Source organism: Toxotes jaculatrix, chromosome 11, assembly GCF_017976425.1.
Source record: "Toxotes jaculatrix isolate fToxJac2 chromosome 11, fToxJac2.pri, whole genome shotgun sequence".
Lineage (NCBI taxonomy): Eukaryota > Metazoa > Chordata > Actinopteri > Toxotidae > Toxotes > Toxotes jaculatrix.
The window spans coordinates 22,810,022-22,830,597 of NC_054404.1; the positions used below are offsets into that span (position 1 = coordinate 22,810,022).

The 20,576-nt window shown below is 42.7% G+C and overlaps 2 protein-coding genes across 3 annotated transcripts in view; both read left to right on the forward strand.

Moving 5' to 3' along the window:
• The first annotated feature begins 1,091 nt into the window (after positions 1 to 1,091).
• fgf8a (fibroblast growth factor 8a) lies at positions 1,092 to 6,788 on the forward strand. The gene is made up of 5 exons (XM_041049974.1): positions 1,092 to 1,134; positions 1,236 to 1,272; positions 2,215 to 2,395; positions 4,634 to 4,740; positions 6,504 to 6,788. The coding sequence occupies exons 1-5, from the start codon at positions 1,103 to 1,105 to the stop codon at positions 6,786 to 6,788; spliced, it is 642 nt and encodes a 213-aa protein (XP_040905908.1). The 5' UTR covers positions 1,092 to 1,102.
• A 10,043-nt stretch (positions 6,789 to 16,831) lies between these two features.
• The window catches only part of fbxw4 (F-box and WD repeat domain containing 4), a 38,434-nt gene continuing 34,689 nt past the window's right edge, over positions 16,832 to 20,576 (forward strand). For both annotated transcript variants that reach the window (XR_005894899.1, XM_041049884.1), the window contains exons 1-3: positions 16,832 to 17,191; positions 19,751 to 19,846; positions 20,036 to 20,221. Coding sequence is in view for 1 of the 2 variants with exons in the window: in XM_041049884.1 (XP_040905818.1) it covers positions 17,007 to 17,191; positions 19,751 to 19,846; positions 20,036 to 20,221 (467 nt within the window). In the remaining variant the exon portion in view is untranslated. The remainder of the gene's footprint in view (positions 17,192 to 19,750; positions 19,847 to 20,035; positions 20,222 to 20,576) is intronic.

The window sequence follows — 20,576 nt, forward strand, 5'->3', positions numbered from 1 at the left end:
AATTATTAGAGTATTCACGTGCACGAGAGAAGAGAAGAGGAGGGATGAGCACGAGGGTCTGCGGGGGTCATCGGGTTACTGCAAACCATTCATCACAAACAGATGATGCACTCAGAGCTCTGTATCACCGTGATGAGAGGCGCTCATTTCCCGTTTTAGTGCTTTCTACAGAGCTGTGGTGGCAGCGCGCGCAGGGGAGCGACCCAGGCTCCTCCTCGCCTCTTTCTCCCCCTTACCAAGTGTGGACCGCTCCTCAGGTAAAGAGATGTTTTAAATCAAGGGGGAGGAGGGAGGGGGGGCTGTGTGTGTGTGCGTGGAGGGGGGGGGGGGGGGGGGGGGGGGGGGTGTCCGCTTTTGTTCTACAGAAAAAGGGGGCTTGTTCTTAGCAGATCAGCCTGCCATTTTAACCGGGGGTGTGCGAGCGCCGAGCGAGAGGCTTGACACGGGAGCGGTGTGGGATGGGAGCAGAGAGAGGAGAGAAGGAGCGTCCTGCCTGCAGTCCTGCCACAGCCGAGCGGAGCAGCAGCATCGAGTCACTGCGCGAACACTGAGGAACCCGAGCCAGCCCGAGCCTCCTCTACAGCGGGGATCTCACACATACACACACCTGAAGGCCGCAAAGGACCACAGGGATTACAAACCGAGAGGAGGATAGTCTGACAGCCCGGACGAACTTGTTTGTAGAAATAAATTTCAAAGAAAAAAAAAACATTTTTTTTTTTTTTTTTGCAGCGCTTTTCTCCAAACTTCAACGCACAGCTCTGCCTCTGCAAGTGCACTTAGACACTGCGTAGCCTGCTGAAAAGAAAAGGGCAGTCTTTATTTTACTGCTAAATTAACATTAATTGCTGCCATTCAGCTGTTTGAGCGGAGCAGGAGCTTGTCCGTGATGGACTCTGATTTGGTGAAGAATGCGTCCGCCGTGCGTGCGTGAGTCTCTCTGTCAGAACCTCTGACCCTTTTTTTTGTGGATTTCGCTGAAATCTCTGGACTCGCTTCTTTGATTTATTTTTTTTTATTTTTAACGACATCGGCTGGACTTTGCAGCTCTGAAAGGATCCTGGTCATAATTTACTGGAAGAGCTTTTCACCTCCATCCAACATGCGACCCATCCCATCCAGACTCAGCTATCTGTGAGTGCTTTCACTTCTCCACTTCCACTCTTTACGCACCGTTAATGCTCCTTCACTCTGCTTCTAAGTGACTTAATGCATGTTATTCTTCTTCCTTGCAGGTTTCTACACTTATTTGCATTTTGCTACTATGCTCAGGTATGTCGCTGCTTTCATTTCTTTTCATATAAAATATTTCAAAATGTACCGGGTTTTTTTTTTTAAATGTGGGCGAAATAAAATAAGGATTAGCCTTTAAAAAAATCTCTTAAACATATGGCAGCCAAAGCGTGTGATGCACAGGAAAAGGTGAGGGATCATCATAACATTATGTGATACAACAATATCGGATGGCTCCCACGGTGCGCCGGGCTGCGGGGGAGCGCGGCCTGCTGGCAGGTTGCTGATGAACATACCGGCCCTGGCACAGGACGCGCGGGCACAGACGGGGCATCGGGGCAGGGGGAAATGCTTGCGAGTCTTGTGAAAAATGTCGTGGGGCTCAAAGAAACCGAGGGCCAATGTTACCGTCAGCAGCAGTCATTCCATCACAGCGGAGCGCGGCGGGGAGAGAGAGAGAGAAAAAGAGAAAGAGAGACATGAATTTAAAAAATCAGACTTAGTATAAAGTGAAAGTAGATGTTGACTTAAGTTCACATCACCAACAGCGAAGAGGTCGAGCTGTGCTCCCGTCCACGGTGTTTTCTCTCTGCGCTGTGGCGCACATTCTCCTGTACGCACAACCTGTAATCACACCGCGCGTCTTTTTGGAAGCTGTTAATTTCATTTGGCAGCAGCTCTCCTGGAACTTGTTACACTTGTCACTCGGGAAAACACAACAACAAGCTGTTATTGCGTTAGAGTATATTTTCCCTCTGTGTTTAAGTGCTTCAGTCATTTCCTACAGTTACACTGCAGACACACAGTTGGCTTCTCTCTCAGTATCTGAGTGCTGATTTATTTTTTTTTCTCTGCGATTTGCGAAGTTTAATTTTAGCTTTTAAAAAAATCATATATATATAATAAAATAAAATAAAATAAAACAAACAAAAGACAAATGTACACATACTGATGATTGTGATGACATCTAATTTCTGACAGGTAACCAATCAGTCCCCGCCTAATTTCACGCAGCACGTAAGCGAGCAGAGCAAAGTGACGGACGTCAAGAGCCACAGGTTGATCCGGATCTACCAGCTGTACAGCCGAACCAGCGGCAAGCACGTCCAGGTCCTGCCCAACAAGAAGATCAACGCCATGGCCGAGGACGGAGACGTGCACGGTAAGAGAAAACCCCGCAGTTTAACATGGACACAAACTCCTTCTGTGGGAACAACAGTGGGAAATCTCCTGGAAAAAAAAAACCTCGCCGAGGTGCTTTCAGTGTTAGGGGAGAGTGGCCCACTGTGATCCACGTTTAAATTCATTTTTGTAGCTTTAGTTTGCAAATGATTTTATGTTTTTTGGGTTTTTTTTGTTTTGTTTTGTTTTTTGAATTTTCGCGTAAATGCAAAGAGAAGTCTGGATTTATTTCACCTAATGTTCATTTCCACTTTGCGCACTTCATTGTCCCTGCAACCAATTAATATGTCAGGTGTTCGAGTTACAATTTAAATTTCCACATGTAATTAAAAAAAAAAAATAATCTATCCATATCACATTCTGTTGGTCTGCAAATGTATAATTTTTTATTATTCAATCATTTTTTACTGTTTAGTTTCGTGGATTTATTTCTACTTCTAAATTTCTTTTTTTCCTTTGTGATTGAAATTATTCCCAGGAATTTTTCCTAACATGGCTCAAGGACAATATTGTAATGTCAAAGTCAAATGGTGAACTAGGGGCCACAAAATCTCAGGGGCCTGAAGTATTTCAAGAGCAAAATACCAGAGATGTGAAAACAACAAAATAAAAGTCATATATTTAATTATGCTATTATTATTATTTCTCTCATACAAAAGTGTAAATCACCAAGTACAATGAGAGAAAGTATTTCTATTTTAAAATCCTCACAGCTGCAGAATTTGTTGAATGAAGCCCTGTTCATTCAGTCATTCAGTCATCAGTTTTACTGATTTCTGATGTTTCAAAATGCTGACATTTCTGGACGAAAGTGCTCTTGAAGCCTTTTACCTCTTAACCAAGCTGCTGACGGGTGGAGAGAGTCATTCTTTGCACCGCCTGTGATCCCAGTCTGTAGTGTTGGAGGGAAAGAAGCTCAGATCTCACAGAAAGCGTCCGGTGGATTGTAGATGGTGCTGGAGGTGATCCTCCAGAGATCCCACAGGTCTGGAAGAGCCATTAGAAGTCATCTTACTTCTACCTCCCGAACATTTCCTGCATAGCTCCTTCTCTCCCCTCCACCCCCACCTTCAACCCCACTCCGTCCAGCCTCAGAACCAAACAGGCCTCGTACGGCTTTGCAGCTTCTCTGGCCTACAATCTCTGTCGTATTTAGACTTAAGGAAATTGTATAAGGAACATCAACTCATCTGTTAGACAGTGTTTTCTGTCTTTCTGTCTGCACAGGGAGCTCAAATGTAGTTGTTGCAGGACGTAATTGTAGGCACGTGTGTGTGAATCCAAGAATGTGCAAGCTATTCAGGTCACCTGAAGTCATTTTGTATGAAATGAGAGACAAAGTATGTGTGTGTGTGTGTGTGTGTGTGTGTGTCTTTGACTCAGACTCTGCTCGTTATTCAGCTCAGCTGTAACTGCTGCTTCTGACCACAACTATAACTCTCAATTGTGTAGTGGTTAGTCAGTGGGTGGGTGGAGAAGGTCCTGGCCATCTTCAGTGACCCCACTGACCCTGTGGTCTACGCCATGGAACCATTTTTATGAGCCAGTGTGGATTAAAATTGGGATTTGTAGAAGGTCGTCTGCTATTGGCTTTTAATGTTCTGGATCAATATCTATGAGAATCTAAAAATCACTTTGCAGACTGGATCTGACCCTCATTCTGCAACAGCTCAAAAATAATGAAATCTGCCCTCATTGTGTTGTTTTTCCTCTAGTTGAAAGCACAAAGCTCCATAAAGTTGTGTTTGGTGAACGGTCCGTATTTCCTGTGTCTTTCAGTTCTTCTCGGGACACAGAGATAAATGTGAAGCTTTATGTGTGAGGTCAATGCAGATTTATTTGAAAAGGAATTCTTGATGGGCCTGCCAGGATCGCCTCTTTAGCTTTCAAAGAATCAAGAGACACGTGGTTTTATCATTTTGCAAGAATTTCAGCGAGCATGAATCCCCAGGAATGGTCCCACAGGTTTTAGTGTGTTTGTGTGTGTGTGTGAGGAGAGTATGCATGCTTGGAAACACACTCAAGCATTTGTTGTCGATGCTTTTATGTCCACGTGTGCACTGTTAAGTCATTCATTCAGGTTTTAACGTTTGAAGATTATTTCAGACAAACACTTGAAAAAGACATTTCTTTCTAAAATCACATATTAAGCATTTTACCCACCGGCCCGCTCTCAGCTGTAGTGACTCATAAAACTATTCCTGTTTGTTTTCTTTAGCTAAACTTGTGGTCGAGACGGACACCTTTGGGAGCCGAGTCCGTATTAAAGGAGCTGAGACGGGCTTCTACATCTGCATGAACAAGAGGGGGAAGCTCATCGGCAAGGTAAGGAGAGAAGTCCACCTCAGCAGAGGCAAAGGTTTAGGCTACATTTGTGAAAAGTTAAAAAAAAAAAAAAAGAAAATTAAATATAGAATGATTTGCAGCCAAGTCTGGGAGGGTTGTTTTGAAAGCAGGTCAAACTGACAGTAAATCTATCAAACTGAAATAGCTGGGACTACCTTCCCTATGACCATGTGAATCAAAGTCGGTGGATGATGAGAGACTGTGTACAGCCTAATATCACTGCGTGGCACCTGAACACATGATTCCTCACCTGAAACAGATCCAGAAATAACCAAAGGTACAAACATTACAGTTGAGAATATTCTATTTAAATGAAAGATTTCCGTCTTGAGTAGGAACCAATGTGCTAGGAGCTGAAAACCACAGACAGGGGAGGGAAGGGGGTTTAGAGACGCACTGACACATTCTTGGTTTGAGTGTTTAAAAGAGATTTGTTAACAATAAGAAAATTAAGGCATCATTCCAACCTGCAGATCAGATTTTCAAATCAACGAGGCAGCTTTAGTGTCACATGATGGTAGTGGCCTATTATACTATCTTCTTATCATGTTGCACTAATTTAACCTACGAGGTGTTTTACAGCAGAGTGTTAAAAGGCTAATGATATTTGTGTGTTAGCTAACCCTACATGATTTCTTTACATATATACATATATATAGATATATACACTTCGCTGCTCTGTGAGTGTGTGGGTGTGTGTTCCAGGCTGAGGCTTCTCAGTGCCCCTCTCTCTCTATGATGGCTAATAAACAGAGCTGCCAGCCCCCCCCTCATCAAACACACACACACACACACACACACACACACACACACACACACACACACACACACACACACACACACACTCACACACTTACACACATACTCCCCTCCACCCACCCAGCACCCTGCCTCGTACACCATCTGCCCTGAGCTACCGGCCCAGTCACAGCCTGCCCCAACCCCAGTGTGTGTGTGTGTGTGTTTTCAAGGGAGAAAGAATGAACAGAGAGTGTGTCTTTTGGACGTATGCGTGCACTTGGGTGTACCATGACTATTTTTAACACACTATTTTGTCCAAAAAGGTGGGAGCTTGTTACTGTAGGCTAGCACTGAGTGTCCAAGTGTAGTTATGCTGTTTCAGCTGACCTTACTGTACAATTCATCACTAATGGAAACAGGTTTTTTTTTTTTTAACTTGATGATATCGCCAAGTGGAGGTCACACCTCACCCACCTTTTTATATAGCGTCTCATCCCTGAGCTGCACTTTTGTCTAAAAGTCAGCAACCTGATCTAAAGGGGCCTCACCTGAACACAGCAGTGAACTGGTGAGATGTCTTTAAAGGTCTATGGATTGTTATTCAATTCAAGCAGAGCTGGTTGGTTAAATTTAAGCACAAATGCAACAGGAAATCAAAGCAGGAGTGAAAGTGACCCTTGGGGGTTGATTAAGGCTTTATGGCTGGAGGATCCGTCCTGTGGCTACTGACCCACGAGGACTGCTGGATGTTTGCTGAAGGGGGAGAAGAGTCATCGCTTACTGTCATCCCCCTCTCTCTGATCTGTAATGACTGTAGCATATGCTGCATGTATGTGGGGAGGGCTATGTGAGTGTGTGTGTGTGTGTGTGTGTGTGCAGTGGACAGGCTGCACAGGGAAGCCTTTATACATCTAATATTTCCCATCTGTAAATCTTCATCGAGGACTCTTCTCTGATCATTCCCACTAACTGTTTTTCTGTGTGTGCGTGTGTCTCTGCAGAAAAACGGACAAGGCCGCGACTGTATCTTCACTGAGATTGTTCTGGAGAACAACTACACAGCGCTGAGGAACGCCCGCTACGAGGGCTGGTACATGGCCTTCACCCGCCGCGGGCGGCCACGAAAAGGCTCCCGGACGCGCCAGCACCAGCGCGAAGTCCATTTCATGAAGAGGTTGCCGAAGGGGCAGCAGCCCGCCCACCCGAGCCACCACCGGCCTTTCGACTTCATCCACTACCCCTTCAATCAAAGGACTAAACGCACACGGTACTCGTCACAGCGCTGAGGAGGAGGAAGATAGAAAAGACAGAGAGAGAAAGAGGAGAAACTGACAGACTGACTGAAGTAGCAGCAGCCGACACATTCCTCTGCTTTCCACAAAAAACCTCTAGAGACATTTTTTATACTGAGCATTACTATATCTTAATATGTAGTTTGTTTTCTATTTTTCTCAAGGTAAAAAAAAAAGGCTGTACATAGACAAAAAAAAAATGAGAAATCTATTTTTGTACTCCAGACTTTTAGTACTGACCTGTGTTTAAAAAAAAAACAAAAAGAAAGAAAAAAAGTAAAGTTTGTTTTTAGATGCACATAACTCATTGTCCGACTAATCGGGGATATCTTAGTAGAGTGCGTTGTGTTGTTTTTTTATGTCATTTTGACCAGTGGAGTCATTTTTTGGACTCTCGCCTGCTGCTCAAGGAGACTTGAAGGGCCCTGATTGACCGCACTGCCAGGGAACGCTGCGTTCAGAGACACAAACTGTCACACACTGCGTCGTGGAGCGCCAGGGTCAGTAAACGTTGCGTAAGCACGCGGCCATGACGCTGCGGTGTTTAAGCTTTTTTGCTCGATGCTGCGTCCTGACTGGGCTCGTTCTGAATCTTTCTCACACAGTTCAAGCAAACAGAGCTTTAACAGCGTCTGATGGAACAATGTGGCAGCTACATTTGATAATCACAGGTTTCCTGTTCTGACTGTAATGTTGATGTGTACAAAATGCATTGAAGTGTAAGGAACCCCCTCGACACACCCGCTACCCCTCGTCCACTTGTGTTCTTGTTGCTCCCTGAATGTCTGTTTTTATACATATATAAATATATTTTTATTTGAGGATGTGTAAAATAATTTTAAGGATGGAATATTTATTTAAAATGTGTAATAAATGTACATTAGAATACTGATATTAAACTCTTGTTTGGTACATGCCTGCTTTGGACCCATCTGTGAAAAGCTGAAGAGACACACATAAGTGTCCTGACAAATCTTATCCTCTATGCATACATTCTTCGCTGTGTGTAAATGCTTTTTAACTTGGTGCTTGGTGATAGCACCTTTACTGAGCCTGTAAGGTGCTGTAGAGGAAATAAGAAACTAGTTTGTGCACACAAATGAGTTATAATCTCAAGAATGTGTGTGCAAAACACAGAATGAACTAATATTGGTAAGATTTTAACAGCATGATTAAGGGCCATCAGATATCAGATTAATTCTATGTTCCATTCATGTGTGTGCACATATGATTATTTCAAAGGCCCAAATTAGTAATCTGTGCACACTAGTTATTAAACAGAGAGAAAGATTTATAGTTTTATAGTTTTTTTTTTTTTCTTCCATGCATCTTACACTTGTGCACTTGCTGCTCTGGTTTTGTGGTTTTTCGCAACATTGTCTTTTAATGTAAAATGTTTCAATGAACTTTTCCTGAAACAGAGGCTAAAACTAAAAATCGGTAAATTCACAACTAACTGTAGCAACAGTCATAGGAAAGCTATCTATAGCATGTATGTTCCAGTTACTGTACCATGTCTTCACAGTGTCTTGACAAACAACATCTGTACACTCGGTATGAAGTCATGAGATTTGTGAACAAGCCAACAGCAGTCGATCTATTAAGCAATGCTAACTGTGCAGTCAGCATAGCCCTGACAGGGCTCTGGTTGTTGTCAAATCTAAATCACAGATCATTAGTTTAATGTTTCTGTACCATCAGCTTGTTTATGAGCTGTCCATCCGTGTCTTCCTGCACAGTGGCAATAGCAGTAGACGCTAGTAATTACAGGTCTGAGCATTTGCCCTTAGCCTGTAAATGTTGTAGCTGAAACTAAAATACAACCCAGCCATTCAAAAAAATACAAACTCAAACTGAAGCGACCAGCAACAAGTGGACCAGAGCTGGAAACAGGTGCCAGACAGACCCAACGTGACCCGAGACCGGAAACTGTGGTTAACACTGAAAGTTTGCTCAGGTTCTTTATCCAATTCAATTGAAACCCGAGTCGAACACTTGCTCTGTGCTTGTTCACTTGGAAAACCTTTAATTAAAGGTTGGCTGCGCTTACAACATATGTTCTCTCTTCCCTCTGGTGGTATTGCTCTGTGCAGATGGGTGTAGTTTTATTTGTCCAGGTTTAGAGATCTGTCAGTACAGTGGAGGTGAATAGAATTCGTATGGATCACCTTACTGAAGTATGGAATTTCTAAAATAAGATCAGTGTGCAAGGTCTCGGTGACTCCTTAATTAACACACACAAATCCCTGAAAACCCTAAAATCAAATTCACTGGCAGTCTCATATATGAAGAATTTATTCCCATGTTCATTCTGGGTAAACAGAGATTTTGCAAAATGATGACATGAGCTGCTCAGTGATGTTCAGAACACAACCTTTGGTCAATTCTCTGTGATCCGTCAGTTTAAATTTTCATATCTCTGAACACACAGCACAGCTGTTCTTATTAACCTGGATTTATACTAAACGCTGCAACAACTGAAAATGCAGATATTATCAGTTGTCTGTCTCACTCCTCACCAGATGTTGGCTGTGATGCAGTTTTGTTGTTTAAGTGAAAAGATTGTTGTTGTTCAGGTGTTTCACTGTGGACAGAGCCCTCTGTTAAAAGCACCTGGAGAATCTGTCAGTGTGGACAGATCCTTACCACATGAAAACACTGTTTAATATTTTAATATTTATGTAGACGTAGTCTGAATGTGTATAAAAGTGGCAGTAGTGAAATTTGTCCAGGGCTGGCTAATTCAAGGAAAAGCTGAGTAGCCAGCAGAGCTGCCTCCAGGCCATATCCCTCAGTAATTTGTTGCCCTTTGCCTGATGATGGAGCAGGTGTTGCTTGTGTCGTGCACAGACCCAGGACCAGTTCAAGTCTGAACCTGACCCCCCCCCTTACTGATGCCATGCCCCACTGTATGCTTCATCTGTCTAATACATTATCGATAGAATGCTTTTGAGTTTTCTCTTATTTTCTTTTGGAGGTTTGTTGAGAAGTAAACATTCTTCTTCTCTAGTGTCAGTTTTAACCTTCTCACACCAACACCTCTTAACCGAACAGAGAGGAAACGCTGCGGCCGCTGAGGTTTCTCCCCACATGAAACCTGACCAGGGAAAGCTAACAGGGAGGGTATTCTTAGACTGATCCCAACAGGGATAACAAGGTCATTTGAAGTCATGAAGCTCCCCCACCCCACACCCCACCCTCCCCTTCCTTTTTAGCAGATAGCAGCATGTCAGTGTCAGAGCGCTGTGCTGTTGTGGTGATGATACCACTGTGTTTGTTTTTAGGCTTTAGCTTCCTTCAGGTTCTGTAACTCTCAGTATCTCCACTGTTATTCTTTCATCTCTCGCCTTTTAACACCACACCGTTTAATCTGATCGAACAGTCCCGACATGCACTAGTGTGTGTGTCTTTGTAGGTATGTTGGTGTGAGAGAGAGTTAGATCACTATATTGCTTTGCCAGTTGCTGTTGTCCGATATTAGCCAGTTAGTGTCGTCTGCCTCTGATATGACGATCTGACACATGATAACATTGTTTGTTGTACTTTAACCTGAACTAAATAATAGTCTGTCTAAGAAGCACCAGTTCTGTTGAGGAAAACCTCTGCTGAATGTGTGTGTGTGTGTGTGTGTGTGTGTGTGTGTGTGTGTGTGTGTGTGTGTGTGTGTGTGTGTGTGTGTGTGTGTGTGTGTGTGTGAGTGTTGGGGGGGGTTCAGTTTCTCTGTGTTAGTTTGTGTGTTTGTTTGCCAGCAGGAGAGCAAATAGCTCCAGCGCTGCTGACTGAAAGTTGGCCATAAAGTTCCTTCAACAGGACATTTGTTGCAGACTCTCCTCTCTCACTGCTCACTGTTGTGCTGGAGTTCTCAGGAGCCTGGCAACTTCTGCTATTAACTGCACAGACATTTTCACACATTTAATTCCAAGCTAAAAAAATGTCTGTTTAGATGAGTGTGTGTAAACTGATTTTAGTCCCTCTACAAGTAATTAAAAATAGATTTACACAGGGCTGTTGACAGCTGAATCAGGACTCTGATTAGATGTAATTATACACTACATGGTCGTGTGCTCATTGTACCAACCCTGGAAATACTACAAGAACCTGTGAATGGTCGGGATAGTATAACAGGCAGGGTACAACTGTATAGAGAGAGAAAAAGATGCAGATCAGTTATTTGCATCTTTCAGATTAGCTGCAGATTAATTTTCTATCAGACTAATTGATTAATTGACTAATTGGTGCAGTTTTACTGCTGATAATTTGGATTTCTTCTATCCTTTGTGTTGTTTCTGTCCTGTAACAGGACAGAAGAGAGAGAGAGAGTTTCCACTCAAATGAATATTAAAGAAAGGTATTTCAATCATACTGAAAAATATCAAATGAATCAGGTTTCCTCAGTTTCTGTGTCACACAGGAGGCGTTCAGGCACAGTACGTCACCCAGGATTTGGGAGCACTCATATCCCAATACACATACATACACTGTACATATGTACGTAAAACAGAGGACGATAGACTTGAAGTGTAAAACCACACTTTGGCTCATGTTAACGGGCGTATTACACAAATAAAACACCAGCCATTACGACTGTTGGATTGATAAAAACACTCTTTTTAAAATACACACACTGTGAGATTACACAGCTGAAAAATGTACGAGTTGCTTCACTAATTAATCCTGACCTACGAACGGCTGTCTGACCTAAAGCACTGAATTAAATGCTCCTGACAGTAGTTGACATTAATCTGCTTAACTCCTTCCACTTTGGATTAACACAGGGATTTGTCACTGAGGACTTCCCATAGATGCTTACAGACACCAGATCAATCAATTAAAGTCGGTGCTTTGTGACAACTCAATGACGTCGCCTGATAGCAATAGAAAAATACTGATCAATGCAATGTTGCTTCTCAAATCCAGGATTTTGGACCAGTAGACTTTGTGTAAACTGAAGGAATTAGGGCCCTAGTTTGCCCTCTCTATTACAGCCCCCACCGCTGCCTCTAGTGTCTGCAGAGTCAGAGTGAACCCCAGAGAAGAAATGACTTGTGGGAAAAATCACACCTTCTGTGTCGCCAGTGCTGCCATGCAAATGTGGAGCAATTCCAGCGTGGAAAAAAACAGGGGGAACATCACTTTCATCCATTTTATTGAGCTGCAACCATCGTCCTTAACCCAAGATAAACAAACAGAGCTACCTTCTTCATTTGCTTAGGGAGCAATTTAACCCCTGCCTCCACCCCTCTCCCCCGTGGAGGCTGTAGAATAGCAGGGGTGACCAGGGAACGCGACCCTGCCTCCCTAAGCAGCCCAGAATGCCACAAGCCGACACAGAAGCTGCCCCCCCATCAAAAAGCACTTACAACCTCCAGCCACTTGTATTTGCTCTGAAACTCTCTTTAAGATGAGGATTGTCCCTCTGGGCTGACTTCCACTTCCACGTGGTACAGACTGGGAAAAGAGGTATCGGAGGAAAAGCTGAAAACAGTCATTTAACAATAGTTATCTGAAGGTTCTCTAAGAACATTTGTCAAAAATATGATTTTCCAGTTCATCAGACATGGACAGGCCTTTGGAATTGTTTCCCCTTCAGAAATAAAGTAACTGCTCAGAGTACTTGGACTCGGTCTTGAAATATCAAGATATCCTATTCTTTAAGTAAACAATTGTCGATCCAAATGTGACTAACTGAACCGGAGTAACTTTAATATTTTTTTCAGTATTGGACACTTGAATTGTTTCACCTGAATTAATGAGCCCTGAACACATTTTAAAATTTCAAAAGGGGATATTCAAACCACATAAATTCAGATAGATAGTTTTCAAAGTAAAGTATTGATATTTTATTAAGTTTCAAAATGAGGTATGTTTCCTTTTTCTGTTCTTACAGTTGACGTGGTGTTTTTGTTATGTCATTGTGTGTTTGGTTTTTATGCTTTGGTGTTGACTGTACTGTGGAACTACTTCTCATATACATTTACAGTGTGTGTAAAATGTAAAAAGGTATGTGTGTACCTATTGTTGGTTATTCTTAATTTGCAAATCAAGTGTTTGATCACAACAAAACAATGAAATCAGAGGTTTCCTCGTGCATCACAGTGCTATCATCGGCAGTTTAACCTTTTCTCAGAGCTGAATATTTGTGGTAGTGGTAACAACACCTGAGTTTCAGTACAGCACTTTTTTTTGTCAAATATAAAAAGTAATTTCCTCTGTATTTTTCTTAGACTTTGGAGGTTTTAACAACCTGTGAGGAGAATTTGAGGCTTCTGAAATCCTGAATAAGATAAGACATGCTTTATTGTCACCATAGGAAGGGAAATTTGTATTTGGACTCCACGTTGGAACACCTGATACCACTATCATCACGAATTCAAACACATAGGGAACATTTTGTTGCACGAACCCCATGACCTCATGATACTGACTTCATTTTAAACTAATACTTCAGACACATTACAGCTCGCACTCACTAAGTACTAACGTTCCATACCCAGGCCCAGTCTTTTGAAGTGGCAGTTGTGGGGAATCACGCAGAGACATTGTTCATAAGGGCTAGTCTTAGAAGGCTCTTATAGGTTTATTTGTACGACTCACCTCACACACTGAATCGTAAGAAACTACAATTGCATGATGTTACTTTAGAAGACAAAACAAATTTACACTATATAATGACAAGAATCAAAGCACTGGGGCCGAGGGGGTCAGTGGTCATCCAAATTTATGCCACACTGTGTGGCAATAAAGTTAAACCTGGTTTAGCTTTTGTCACAATGTGACGTCATCCGACAAAGTCCTGGGTTGACCAGTCACATACATGCAAGTCCCTTCCTTCAACCGGACTGGTCATTTCACGATCTCACCAGTACATGAAACAACACAAAACCCACCAACACAGCTCATTGCGTTGTTTAATTGCGAGACAAATCTCGGTATGACTGCAGCCTAACACTTGTCTGAGGACGTTCAGATGTACTGAGTGCAGAAGCGGTAAGGTGGATGGATTCTCTATCAAAAATGACAGGCAGCCCATTAAACCCAAGCCCCCATTCAGCAGTGTTAACAAAGCCAGCAGTCGAACCAGGCTGGATAATTGAAACGCAAACAACTGATCAAAGTGAAGCTCCAGCTCGACAGTTTCATTGTTTATGTACGGGCCTTATGCGAGACCTGTTGACTTTTCCAATTGGAGCTGTAAACTTTTGTTTGTCCGTGCATTTCCAAGACTGATTGTCAGTCTGATCTGAACAATTACCAGCTAAATGTGTTTGCCAGCTCAGGCAGAGCCACCCCCCCCCCCCCCCCACACCCATCCCCTCCCTCTTTGCTGCCCTAAAAAGATCAAAAGGGAAGACCCCCCTCCCTTCCATGGCCCTCTTGAAACACCCCCACCACAACCCCCAAACGTCCCCTCCACTCCCCATATCCCTCCTCCCAACCTCTTCATTTCCTTTTAGCCATGACAGTTCAGCTGGAAAACCAACCATAAATGATTTTTTTCGACGGCCCAGTGTTTGGGACATGGCCTTTTAGAGCACACAGCTTTCAACAAGGGGACATGTCTTTAAGAAAGAAAAACGATCTGCATATTTCAATTATGTGCGGTTGTGCTCAGCTGATCAAAGAGCTGCAGGGATGCCACTCGCAACTGAAGGCTTCAGGACCCTCATGATGTGAATGAGCACAAATTGATGCTACTGATGCTAAACGGTTAAGCGCCTCATAAAATGTCATAAGGTCAATCAACTTTTGGTAGTCATTTGACCGTGACACAACCTTGGCAGTTTTAGTGGCTAAACAGGCCTCAGGGCTGTGCTGGGCTGGTTTCCACTTTCATTCTGCTGCACAAGGTCTGCATGTATGCAGTGATGCATGTGTGTGCCAGTAAAAATATTTTGAGCTTTGAAACAAAAAAAAAACCTGGAGTCATTCTCCGATGACAGGGATTCACTGGGATTATCATACGCTGAAAAACATCAGCCGACCTTTCTCAGAGACTGAATGTAAACAGAAAAGTTTTGTTAATTCAGAGATCCACCTACTAGCTTTTTCTGGACCTTTCAGTATTTTCTTGACCCTTTAAAACTCTGACTTTTTCAGACTGCTGATGGTGCCTTCTGGTAGTTATGTGAGAGGTAGTTTATATATATTTATTTATATATATATATATATATATATATATATATATATATATATATATACACACACACACACACACACACACACACAGCAGGACAGAGAGAACTAAAGACAGAATTGTGGACTTTTTAGACAGAAGCGATTACAACTACATAGTTGGAAAGATGATCAGAAAGGAATCTGGATATGGAAGAAACCAAGTTAAAAGTATGTGCACATCCATTCACAACTTTTTAAAATCATCAAGATTTCACATTTTAATATCAAGGCCTACAAATATTCACAAACTTCACAAATATGTTTCACCTTTCTAGAAAGAAACCTTCATTGAGAGATAATCCGTAATTTTCTTATTCAACAAACCCCAATGTGTTAGTATCTGTCTCATTATTTTCTTACATCCCCACTCTGTCTGTGGCTCTCAGCTCCAAGACCATTGTCCATTCCTACAGTAGATGTACGTGTTTAGCTCCTTTAAACAGAGAACCTGCTCTATTGCCTTATTACATCAGCTTTGCTTGTCTACAATGAACCAGACAAAGTCGACATGATCTTGCCCCAGTGTGTGATTTTAGATAGCATGCTGGCGTTCCAGAATCAGAAGCATGACGCGTAACACAACAGCGCCAGCGTCTGTCCCACCATCCCGGCTCTCTTCCACACTTACATCGATCAAAAAAAAACAAAACAAAAAACTAACAAATGTATAAATATATAGTTTTGACTTTAACAAAGGTTCAGTGATTTCCTAAAATAGCTGGTCACTCTCAGTCAGGAGGAAACAGTGCATGTTTTGGGGACTATGTTCAGCAGTGCACATTTGGTGCTCTAGTGAGTATTTGGGGCAGCAGGACGGTGTGTGTGGGACTGAGTCAAAAAAAAAAAACTACAGTGTGTGTGTTCATGGTAATGAAGGTACATGTCACCCAGTGTAACAGCGTGGCTCAATGAAGTGTTTTTAACAACAACGGAGCTCTATGGCACAGAGGAATAAGTCAAATCAGGAACTTGTTACTACTACTAGAAGACATTCATATTAATTTTAATTAAAGAAAATGGAGACTTGCGTCCATCAAGACCACTGAAGTCTATTCACTGATGTTCACTCAGTTCAAATTAAATTATATGCATGGTGGTGCAGTGGTCTGTCACCTCACAGCAAGAGGGTTCTGGGACTGAACCCGCTGGCCAGCCAGGGGCCTTTCTGTGTGGAGTTTACATGTTCTCCCTCAGCCTGCATGGGTTTTCTCCCACAGCCCAAAGACATGTAGGTTGGGTTGACTGACGACTCTGAATTGCTCATAGGTAGGTATGTGAAAGTGTTTTTTTGAGTTTTTTTTTTTTTGTGATTGACTGGAGACCTGTCCAGGTTCACCCAATGTCAACTGGGATTGGCTCCAGCAATTAACCAGCAGAGACCCAGTGGGAACTGCATCAAGTGGCATATGTCGCAAAGGTCTAATGTTCAATTGCATATTCTTTTGGTCTGACTGCTGCAACAAATCTGAGGGTATTCTGAAAATGGACCATATACAGTATTCTGAAGTTTTTGTATACCAACGCACCCACCAACAAATATGATATAGCCTAATTTTCCACATAATATGGATATACAGTATTGTACAGTATCAGTGTGCACTGAAATTGTGTTTATACCAAGGTCCAGGCTGAGGGAGCTTGTCTGTGAAAGTTGGCCAGTTAGATTTTGTACACAGAAAGCTTAGATTTCAACAATCATCGCTAACTCTAAGATGAAACAAAATCTGTTTATATATTTTAACACCTCGATTATATTATTCAAAGCATTCCCTTTATTTTTGAGTATTATTACTATTACACCATACGTCATCGCGCCCAGTGACGTGTCGCCGTCGTCAACAGCTGAGTGTGGGAGCTACTTCCTGTTTCCTGTGCGCGGCTGCTCAGTGAAAGATGGTGCACAGTTTGTTTGGTTTAACTCCCGTTTTTTTTGTTTTTTTGTTTTACCGAGGAGCAGCTTGTACGGGGACAACACACACCGAGAGCCGGACACAGAGTGTGTGAGGGGGGAGCGGCAGTGCTGCCAGCGGGCAGACCATGCTCTTACTCCAGCTGCCAGAGGATGTCCTCTATCACATCTTGTCTTATTTGGACTGCAGGTCTCTCAGTCGTCTCTCTCAAGTCTGTAAAAGCGTTTACCGCTTTGTAAACCGGGACGCTGTGTGGAGGAGGATCGCCAAAGAGTTTCTAAACACGGGGATCAGTCGGGACGGCACGGACATGTAAGATGGCAGTGCTGAGAAAAGCAGCTGTGTTGTTAGCCTGTCAGCGTTAGCCTGTCAGCGTTAGCCTGTCAAGTCTGTGAGGAGCCACCACTGGCTGCACCTGTAGCCCGGGTCACACTGAACCACCCCGGCAGGGCCACCATGGCACACCAGTCTGTGGCTGTAGCATAGTTGGATTGACTCCCCAGAGGCCCCCCGGGTTAAGGATTTGTTGTTGGCCCCCACTGTATGTCACAACTTCATTAATTACTCTGGCACCCAGAAACCAACCAGAGCTCTAGGGCTGAAAGCTTTGGTCGAGTAATTAATAACAGAACTGAAAGAAAATGAACTGGCAATTATTTGGATAACTGAGTAATAGTTTGGACATTTTTGAGACCAGGGGAATAATGATGAATATTTTACACTATTTTCCCACATTTTATTCACTGTTTTCTGTCTGTTCTTTACTGACGCATAAAAAAATAAAGTCATTTGATAAAACACAGCTTAGAACAAATTAAAAGCTCTCTCTTAAAACTAGATTTTGACACACCTGTACAAGACTGGGGATCACAGAATGGAGGGTGGAGGACCCGTGTTTGTGGATAGTATGGTGATATACTTCAGTGTGTGATTAATCAAATTATAGAGACCCAAAACATACAGAGCGAACCTGGGGCTTTTGGGGCCCCTGAGCAGTCACCCGCTTTGCCCAGCTTGTAATGTAGCTTTGGGCTGACCTGTAGTTAACTGCTGAGGACTAAGGTTTTGTTTTTCATGGAATTTTATGCCTTTCCTAGATTCCTGATGGTAGAGAGAGCTGGATCTAGGAGATGAGAGTAGAGAAGACATAATGTCAGACATCCCCAGCTTTATGCGAAGCAGGGACTTTGGGTTCATGGCTGGCATCTTACCCCCTAGACCACCAGGGAAGCTTGTGAATATTATGATGTCTAGGTATTATAAATCAGAATTATCCTTTAGGAGCACTCAACAGCTTGAGCCACACTGGCATCCCTGTGTCATCGTTCAGGCCTTTCCCCCGTTCTCTGCTCGCCTCAGAGAAGCAGGTGGTGGTGTAATGGCAGTTGTCGGTCCTGCTGAGACATCCTGTAGATCCTCACAGCGAGACAGCTTCAAGCTGCTTCCTCCTGTTCTCTGTCCTCCCCTCTGGCATGGGCTCACTCCACACATGAGAAGGATTACGCTGTTCTGGATGAGCGTCGGCTGCTCCTGCACACAGGCCCGTAGGCCTCAGACAAACGTGGCATCATTATCAGTATCAGAACACACACACACACACACGACCTGGACCCAGCTTCTGCTTCTCATGTCATCATCTGTGTTAGGGGTCCTTTTACAAGCTGTGAGGCTTATTTGAAAACACATCCTCAGCCTTATACCCTACCACCACAACACACTGTCTGATGCACAGTGTATTTTAAATTGAACCTGTTTCATGAGGTGTGGCTGCATCTCCTGATCCAAACAACATGTTTTCTACCTTTTCTATTCATGAATTTTTTCTCTTAAATTCTTTTTTTGAGTCAAAGAAAAATAAGAAAACTGCTCTGATTCATGAAATGTGTGCAGAGCTTTGATTTGTTCTTTCCCCACATGTAAATGTTTGGGAATTGGAATGTTGTTAAATTGGATGTGAGTCATTAGCATAAGGAAGCATGAAATGGTTCAGCTTTATTGTCATTTATACACATTTCACACACACACACAAATATATATTTACATAAATATACAGTATATTTATGTATATTATTCCCACAGTGGGGTTCAAAAGTCCCATTCAAGTCAAGTCAATGAGAAAGTGATCTCCAACTTTTAAACCCCACATATATACATACATACATAATTGTAGTATATTTAAGGTAGCTTGAAGTAAATACACATGGCAGTAGATTATCATGGCAGCAGGAGCCTGGTATTCAAATTGATGAAGAGATCTTATATAATCTTGCACTGCGCTGATCAGCTTGTTCTCCATTATACGCGAAAGTTAAACAGCATAGATTAACTAATGTCTACCTAACGTGATCCTGCCCAGTGTATTCAAAACCTCAAGGTTGAGATCAGATCTTGTTTCTCAGATATTCTAATTCAAAGTGAGCTTGAATCCACCTCAGTGTATCAGTGGTTTTAACTCCCTGGATCCTGATTCACAGGTCTGGATGGATCAGACAGCACCCAGACCACTGCACTGGTGGAAACATCTTTTGTATAGTTATTTTTTCCACTGGAAGGATCAAAGATAATGATAAATTAAATAATTATATTAAAATGTGGCAACCTGTGCTTATCTATTTTCGGGACAGGACTATGGATGCACAGAGGATGGGCTCTGTCTAATTAATGAGCTTGTTGAGGTTTGCATGTATTTAAGTTTGTGGCTCTGTGGCTCTGGGAGTTGAGGGATGATGTTGCTTTTGTTGTTACTATTTTGTTTATGATTAGTCTGGGAATCTAAAATAAGAGGGCAGACACTAAATTGTTGATAATGTGGCATTTTTTATTGCTATTTCTCTTTTTTATGGTGACCTTCAGCTGTATGTGTAATTGCAGATATCCTCACATCCCACTGAAGGAGAGAGTGAAGATAGCTCAAAACTGGTGTGGTGGGATCTGCAAAAGGGCAATTCCTCTCAAATGGAAAACAAAGTGAGTGAGTCATTTGCCTTTTTTTCCACCACTCCTGTGGGGCTAAGCTAGGCTAACCACTAACATCCTGATTCCGTTGTAAACACACAGACATGAGACTGACGTCCATCTTCTTATTTAACTCTTGGAAAGAGAGGGATTAAGTGTGTTTCTCTTTCTCTTTTATATTCTTATATTCCTTTTCCTCAGACTGTTGCCATGGTTGCAGCTGGATGGAGATGTACTGTATCTATCTCAGGCCTCTGAGATTGGAGCGTACCACGTGCGCCGAGACTCTGGGAGACTCCAGCGTAACCCATTTGAAATCTACTCAGGCCACAATGGTGATGTGTGTCACTTTGTCCTGACGGACTCTCACCTGATCAGCGGTGGAAGGTAGCTCATGTTCTCTCCTCACTTTGTCTGCCATAGACAGCATGCATAGGTCGTTATGTAACAGCCAGATGTACTCCAGTACCTCTGAGCCAGTGTTGCAGTCAGGTGTGTGTTACTGTTGGATCGCCTGTGTCTGAAACTAACAACAACCGTTGATGCAGCCCCCACAACTGTGACTTAAGCACCAGATTTATCACCCATTAACACCCAGATGACTCCAAAGGGTCTCATTCATTTGGACGTCGTTTGTGCTCATTTTGTGCAAGGAAAACAGTTGTGCTTTATTATTATGTCACAGTTATTTATCTGACTCGTAATGCTCATAACATGAGAACTAATGAAGCGAAAATATTTA

Bases quoted from the DNA above. Each gene is read 5' to 3' on its own strand.
- fgf8a (XM_041049974.1), top strand. From the start codon at position 1,103: ATGCGACCCATCCCATCCAGACTCAGCTATCT. The intron at 2,396-4,633 runs GTAAGAGAAAAC...TGTTTTCTTTAG, and splicing joins CGAGGACGGAGACGTGCACG to CTAAACTTGTGGTCGAGACG. The intron at 4,741-6,503 runs GTAAGGAGAGAA...GTGTCTCTGCAG, and splicing joins GGGGGAAGCTCATCGGCAAG to AAAAACGGACAAGGCCGCGA.